The sequence below is a fragment of the Leucoraja erinacea genome, chromosome 6, assembly GCF_028641065.1.
Source record: "Leucoraja erinacea ecotype New England chromosome 6, Leri_hhj_1, whole genome shotgun sequence".
Taxonomy (NCBI): Eukaryota; Metazoa; Chordata; class Chondrichthyes; order Rajiformes; family Rajidae; genus Leucoraja; species Leucoraja erinaceus.
In genome coordinates this window covers 50108694-50116660 of record NC_073382.1, presented here as the reverse complement: position 1 = coordinate 50116660, position 7967 = coordinate 50108694, and the positions used below count along the sequence as shown (strand labels likewise).

General features: G+C 45.3%; 1 protein-coding gene across 3 annotated transcripts; it reads right to left on the bottom strand.

Annotated features, from left to right (window-relative positions):
* Nucleotides 1–768: 768 nt before the first annotated feature.
* On the bottom strand, nucleotides 769–4535 carry gjb8 (gap junction protein beta 8). 3 transcript variants are annotated; one of them, XM_055636989.1, is made up of 2 exons: nucleotides 4440–4535; nucleotides 769–1767 (listed from the first exon to the last, which is right to left on the bottom strand). In XM_055636989.1, exon 2 carries the CDS (start codon nucleotides 1746–1748, stop codon nucleotides 927–929), a length of 822 nt encoding a protein of 273 aa, XP_055492964.1. In that variant the 5' UTR covers nucleotides 1749–1767; nucleotides 4440–4535; the 3' UTR covers nucleotides 769–926. The 3 variants fall into 3 exon arrangements, with proteins under 3 accessions (XP_055492964.1, XP_055492965.1, XP_055492963.1); XM_055636990.1 differs by lacking the exon at nucleotides 4440–4535 and adding an exon at nucleotides 4205–4313; XM_055636988.1 differs by lacking the exon at nucleotides 4440–4535 and adding an exon at nucleotides 3853–4198.
* Nucleotides 4536–7967: the final 3432 nt, after the last annotated feature.

Below are 7967 nucleotides of genomic sequence, written 5' to 3'. Positions count from 1 at the left end.
TATGCAACTGGCCCCAAGTAGTCACTCGTGCTGTCAAAATCATCCTCTTCCAAGGAATTGAAGCAGATGCAGATTTTTAGACCTAGTGAACCAAACCTGCTATCCGTGGTGTACAAGATAATTGTGGAACTATTGGGGCAGCGTTGACCGAGTAATAACATAACCTGACGGGAAAATGTATAATCTTGACCCATTCATCGAGCGGCGAGGAATGCTATAGTTGAAAGTCAACCCCAAGACATCCGTGCACCTAAACCTACCCTGCACGACCCAAGCCATTGATAGCTAGCGACTGCAGCGACGTCAACCTCGTCCAATATTTCTCCAGTTTTGCAGCCCAATTTAGTTACCGGAGGTTCGTTTTTCGTTTTGTATTCCTACCACGCGGGGTAATAAAAGAGCGAAGAGTACGTGGACGTGATGAGTTTTATTGTTCAAAAAAATAATCTAGATTTGCAAATGGCTGTGAGAGTGCGCCCTCCGCTGGCCGCCGCTCCGCAGTGTTTAATTACTGACCGGCTCATGTAACGCCACAGTTCTATTTAACTGCAAATCCACACATTAAAAGAGGCAAAATCGCCCTACTTCGCGCGAGTCTCGGAGCTAACCGATTACAGGTAGTCCATTATCCGTAACATATTAAACACGAAGGGGGAGGGGGGAAATAAATCTGCAATAAGTCTCCCAGTTGCTATCCACCACCGCTTCTGCACATTAATACTGGAACTGAGCGGGAAATGCAAACGCACCCCGAATGAAACATTAAAAAAAAAAGTGTTAAATTAGTGTCTATTGTGCGCTCGGAGCACCTGCCGGGTACGTTGACTGTTCGCGTCAACTGCAAGTTCAAACCAAGGCGGCATCAAACTCTTGGAAGGTGAAAGATGCAACCCTTGTGCCCCGCTGTAATCACCCACTCACCCCGCTTAGTCAGTGCAATGGGTGAGCGGAGGGGGCTTGGTCAGCTCCAAGGTCGCTTTCTGTCGGTGGGCATCGATGGAGAGCAGTTCGTTCACCTCGTTCTGTTGGTTCTCTTGCCTCCTGGACAGGTGGCTGGGGTGGTGATGCCTGCTGGCGCAGCAAGCCTGCCGAGAGCACGCCTTAGCCATCAGGTACAACAACTCGGCCACGTTCAACAGCACGCAGACGCCAGAAACCACCACCATGAAAATGGTGAACACAGTCTTCTCCGTGGGCCTGGAAATGAAACAGTCGACGATGTTGGGACAGGGCCAGGAGCTACACTTGACCAGGCGGGCCATCCGGAACCCACCGTACAGGAAATACAACATGTAAGTGAAGACCGTCTCGAAGATGATGCGGAAGAAGATGCTGGTGACATAGGTCCACCAGAAAGCGCCAACAATCCGCAGCTTCCGTTTCCTCAAGGCATCCACCTCCTCCTTCTTCAGGTACCCTTGCCGTTTCTCCAGGGACCTCTTCTCTTCCTGCTGCTTGTAGGCGACGTGCAGCGAGACGAGCAGGGCGGGGGTGGAGATGAAGATGAGTTGCAGGCACCAGAGTCTGATGTGAGACATTGGGAAAAACTGGTCGTAGCACACGTTCTTGCAGCCGGGCTGTAGGGTATTGCAGACGAAGTCCGACTGCTCATCACCCCAAACGCTTTCCGTCGCCACCACCAGAATCATGATCCTGAAGACGAAGATCACCGTGAGCCAGATTTTTCCAATGCTGGTCGAGGATTTGTTGACTCCTCCCAGAATAAGGTGCAGCTGTCCCCAGTTCATCTTCCTGCTTTAGTCGGGCCTATATTGAAACATAGAACATTTAGAGGCATACAGTATCATGCAGAACCATACAGCACGGAAACTGGTCTTTCAGCTGAACTCGTTCATGCCAACCAACGTACCCCATCTAAGAGTCCAATTTCCCAGCGTTGGGCCCCGTGTCCCTCCAAACATTTCCCATCCACACATCTGTCCAAATGTATTAAATGCTGTTGTAAGTGGTGGTGCCATATGCCCACCACCCTCCGAGTGAAACTCTACAACCCCCCCCTCCCCAACCCAAACCGAAATTATAAGGACAATTAAACAATTTTGTACACGTCCAATTTACTCTGACCGTCAGGACCCATGAGCCGCGTTGCGTCAACGAGCCCACAACAGCTTGGTTTCACGAACCCCAATCTCGGCCTTTATTCATTGATACAGCTTCGAAACAGCCCCATCGGTCCACGCCGACCATCGATGACCCGCTCACACTAGTTCCATCACATCCTACTTTCTCATCCACTCCCTGCAAGAGGCAATTTTACTCAGGGCCAATTACCCTACAAACCCGCACGTATTTGGGATGTGGAAGGAAACCGGAGCAAACCCATGCGGTCACAGGGAAAACTTGCAAACTCCACACAATCAGCACCCGAGATCAGGATTGGAAACGGGTCTGTCGCGGAGAGGCAGCACCTCTACCAGCCGCACCACCCATTTATCCAAAAGATCTCTCCTACCCGAAAATACTCCTGTCCATTCCCTCCACAGATGTTGCCCGAGTTACTCTAGCACCTGTAATCGTGTTTTATCTTAACCCATAAAGCATAGAAGCAGAATTAGGCCATTCAACGTATCGAGTCTGCTGCGCCATTCACACATGGCTAAACTATTTCCCCCTCAACCACATTCCCCTGCCTTTCCTCGCAACTTTTGACACCATTACTAATCAAGAATCCATACTTTAAAAATACCCAGTGACCTGGCTTGTACCGATTCGCCATCCCCTGGCTAAAGTAGCTCCTCCTCAACCACATCGTTCTTTTATCCTGAAGCTGTGCGCTCTCGTTCTACACTCCCATAATTGGAAACACCCTTTGAACCTCCGCTGGATATCTTCCCACCTGGCAGATTAGCCGAATTGGTTATATCCATCATTCTCCCTCCGTCGTCCCCACCCACCCACACGGTTAGTTCTACCCCCCCCCCCCCCCCCCCCCCCCCCCCCCCCCCCTCCCCCCCCCCCCCCCCCCCCCCCCCCCCCCCCCCCCCCTCACCCCCCCCCCCCCCCCCCCCCCCCCCCCCCCCCCCCCCCCCCCCCCCACACACCCACCCACACCCTCCCACCCACCCACTCTCCCTCACACACACCCTCCCACCCACCCCCACCCCCACACACACACACACGGTTAGTTCTACACCCCCAAGTTGTTATCAGAGATGGAAGTCGCATTAATAGCGCTATGTCAGAGATAAATCTGATTAAACTAAATCTTAAACAACCACAAGGCTATTTTTTTAATTAATTGTTTTACAAGTCGGGGGTGGGGTCAGTTAACAAGTGTTCACTTCGAACCCAAGCATAAAGTGGCCGCATTCACGGGTTAGTTATTCGCCACCTTTGGCCAGAACCAGCGTCCAGGAACACCAATTGGCCACAGCTTTGCGAGTTAGTCGACCCTGAATGAGACAGGTAAAAAAAAAATCCAATCTGTGTCGGTCAAAGTCCGAGGGTGGCTAAGTGGCGGCACACTATTGTTCAAAGAAACGAACAGATTAATTATTTGCTCAAATCCAAAACTCTTGGGTCTGGTAAAGATTTTGAGAAGGAAGTTTAGCTTTCGAAGTTGCCCAACTATTAGAGGTCTTCATTACTAAAATTCAGTGCCTCTGCTAATTTGTGCACAGCTTTCGTCAAGAACCTCAAAAAACAACTGCAGTCACCGTGCACCATTAACGCTACCCACTCAAGTTAATTGTTTTTAAACTAATAATCGAAAGTTAATTGGCATTAAACCGCCTATGTTCAAAGTAATCCAACTAAAAGTGCCATTTATGACTGGCCGTCAATGTAAACCAGACAATTTAACTGCAAGGAGATAAAAATCAAGTTACTTACCAATATGGAAATCCAGTACAGAGAAAGTTTGGAATAGAATTTAAAATAGAAACCAGTCTAAACTTCACCCTCGTGTTTAACACCGCTACTGGTGTGTATATTTATAAAGATAAGATTATAAAGTGCCCGGAGCCAAAGTCAAGCGGATTTGAAGACGTTGGGAAGTTTTGAGTGGGCATCACGTTACATTGACTAAATATATTAAAGCAAAGTGAACCTGTTAAAACTTCATCTAGGGGTTCCTGCTTTAGCCACAAGACCCAGGAGTGAGTATACGCGTAGAGACTTAGCACACTCCTGGTATAACCTCACCATAAGTTAGTTACCATTTCCCCCTAAAGAAACAACTTACCGACTTCCTGTCCAAAAATTAGTGCTTACTCGCGCAATCCTATAGTAAAACTACAAGTCGACTTCGATGCTTGCTTTATAGCCGTTCTTTTCTGTCCTCCCCTTTCCTGCTTCCTTCCCTTCCTTCTCTCCCTTCCTCCTTCTCTCTCCCTCTCTCTCTCCCTCCTCTCCTCCCTCCTCTCCTCCCTTCCTTCCTTCCTCCCTTCCCTCACCTCACTCCCTTGGTGGCCACTCACCTGAATGACGCAACACTGAGAGGGAGTGTAACAGGGGAGCTTTTATAGGGCGAGCGGAACCCCGGGCACAACACTTGAAGGAAATCTGCGCATCATGTGCAGGCAGATCAGCTGAAAGCGCCAATTGCGCGGAGCCAATAAGCGTAAAACTGGCTCCAAACGAAAACAAAACAATGTGGCATATGTCAAAAGTCATTCACCTTAGAAATTTGCCGTCTATCTATAGATGTTGCCTCAGCTGAATATTTCTGTAATATCCTGTTATTTTCACAACTTGAGGGACCTGTTAAATAACCAATAGATGAAAGTAGAGAAACATACAAATAAAGTAGAACTACATTTTAAATATTGATCTTGGTGTATACAATGCACCGCATACCTTTGTAACGTATTGTGCACTTAATTAAAAATTTCAGTCTATATGACTGTCTAGTCTTCCACAATTTATCATTTACAATTGTTAAATTATGTTTTTATCCCCATCTCCTCCCTTCGTTCTACCAGGTGTCTGCCCAATTAGTGCTGACCCAAAACATGGTCTGTCCGTTCACAGATGATGTCCACTGAGCTGTATACAAAATTGAATGTCACTGTACCTCAATACATGTGGCAAATAAAGTACCATTGACCCGCTGAGTTCTTCCAGCACTTTTGCCCAAGTTCTCAGCATTTGCAATCTCTTATATCTCCATTTATTGTATTTTGTTGGAGACAGTTGCACATTTTGACCAACCAGTGTAAAGTAGTAATTGCTCACTTCACCTCTGAATGGACTGGGTCACAAGCAGTGAAGAATAGAGAATCCACTCGCTGAGTCCCTGATTCTGCATTTACAGATCGCCTCTCATTGGTTGAATTCTTCACCACCTGATTGTTCTGGATTCTCCATTCCCTCCAAATGCCCCCCCCCCCCCCCCCCCCCCCCCTGCATGAAACCCATAAGCAGACAAGAATGAAATGTGTTGGTTTCAGTTGACATGGCTGACTGCTTTATTGTTCTACGTTCCTACTCTTCGCATCTTATGGGTGCATCAGGGAGACTATTTCAGTGGATTAGTCTACGGCATTGACCACTTGGTTGATAACAGGCTGCACACAGTGGTGCAGCTGGTAGAGCTGCTGCCTCACAGCACCAGGTACTTGGGTTCCATCCTGTCTGTGTGGAGTTTGCACATTCTGCGATCGCATGGATTTCCTTCAGGAATTCTTATGCATTGATGTTGCAGCTCAGAGCACACATAAAAGAGTTCAGAAAGATTGAACTGTTAGTACCATTCTCAAGCACAGCTTGAAAGGTCAGCTTAAGGACTCTGACAGTTACTGAGCTTAAGAATTCATGAGGAACCCTCCCCTTAACTCAGCTTCTCTAGATTTGACAAAACTCATTATTGAAACACATTGATTAGCAATGTTACAAAATTTTGAGATTTAAAAAATCAAGTCTGTAATTTATCCCATCAGATAAAGCATAAAAAGAAGTTTAATTTGGCACCTAATTCACTTTAATATCTCAAGTATTTAAAAAGTTATGGCCATTTTCATACTCGGAAATTAGCATCTTGTTCCCTATTGATTATCTATGGACATAACAAAAAAGCTGTGATCGTGAACAGTCAAAAGCACATAACCTTCTTAAAAATTAAGAGAACTGAATGAAATTTTCAGTTATCATAGATTGAACCATTCTGAAACAAATGTAAAATAATCTTACTCGGATAACCTGAAATTAAAGCATATAATTAGTTAGTTACCCACTTGTAGCTAATTTCAAACTTCAATTACTAGATCTAAACATCTATCCATTTCTTAATAAATGATTAACATTTTTAAATAGCCTAAGTGTCCAAATAATATTCACAAATAATTCACAATAAAACATGATTTTTAAATCTCATTTACATTAATTTATAGGCCAAAGGGAAGGAATTTAGTGTTCAATTGCTGTGAATTAAAGTCCATTTTAAATCAGCTTTCTAGTGGGTTCCTGTGAACGCGCTGGTTTAGAACGTTCACATTGCAGTAGATTTGTGCCCTCAAATGCCTAGAAAAATACTGCGGGATATAATGGGCCCAAAATTAGCTGCTCGCAATATTAAACTTTGTATAAAGTGATCTTAAGAAGTCCGTTTTAATGTAAAAATATACTGCTACCCTTCAGATTTCTGCTCTATAGACCCAGCTGGTTGCGAGCCGTCGGGGGTTTAGAGGTTAATTTTTAAACTACTATAGCACTTAGGAAAAACTCGTAAAACTAATAATAGCTCATGTGAGGGAACCTACCAGCGAATTTTCGTTAATAATTAACTAGGCTGAACAAACTCGATTTGAACAGCCTAGAGAAAATCGTGTTTTAAACCCGCCCCCTTCTAAACGGCGCCAAAATGGAGCACACGGGCTGTGGCAGATTTTCAGCGATGCTTCAGGTACGCTTTGCAACATACCTACATTGAACATGGAACGGTGAGCATAGGAACACATCCTTCAGTTCACAATGTCCATATCATGATGCCGTTAAACTATTCTCCTCTGCTTGCACTTGGTCCATTCCCCTGCATATCCATGTGTGTATCTGAAAGCCTCTTAATTAGCGCTATCATATCTGCTTCCACCACCACTCTTGGCAGTGTGTTCCAGGTATCTACCACTCACTGTGTAAAAAAACTGTCCTGCACATTTTCTTTAAACTTTGCCCCTCTTACCTTAAAGCTATGCCCTCTAGTCCTGGGTATTTCTACCCTGGGGGAAAAAAAACCCTGACTGCCTTCCCTGTCTATGCCTCTCATAACTGTATATAACTGTAACCATCTGTGGAACCATCTTTTGGAGACACAGTACAATGTTCTACCACTACTATATGTAAGATGTTTAGCTCTACCAATCATGGATGAATTTCTGCAGTTACGGGATCAGATTGAAAGACCCATAAAGCAAGGCTTCAAACAATTCATTGGTGCCCAGTGGAATAGGGATAGGAAGCTCTGCTAAAGGTAATGAAGGATCACATTCACACCTCCTGCCTGTTTATCAAAGATTTAAATGAGTAGGCCCTGGTATTGTTATTGATTTAGCATCATTACATGTACCAAGATACAGTGCAAACTGCTATCCAGGTAAGTTATCCACACATGAATAGAATCAAACTCCATGCAAAATATACAGTAGTACAGCCACAAAAAAAAGTGCAAATAAAAGAAAAAGTGCAAGGGGTAGGTTGGAGATCAGGAATCCATCCTTCATGCAGTCTGTGTAACAATAGCAGTACCATTTACAGAGACATCTCCTGACCCATACTGAGTATATTTGAGTGGCTCCATGCAGAGTCTTTCCTTCCAATATAATAGATGAGTGTACAGCTCCAGGAACCAGGGTTTGATGGCCTTGGAACGGGCAATACCTGGTTCTGATCTGTTTCCTCTGCATTTTAAAGGAGACAGAAGACTACCACAACATGGCTCAGTTGGGAGAGTCACTGGCTCACAGCGCCAGGGACCCAGGCTCCTGACAAGTGATAAGTGAACACAGATGAGG

Coding starts and splice junctions, on each gene's coding strand:
- gjb8 (XM_055636989.1), bottom strand. CDS start 1,748: ATGAACTGGGGACAGCTGCACCTTATTCTGGGAGGAGTCAACAAATCC.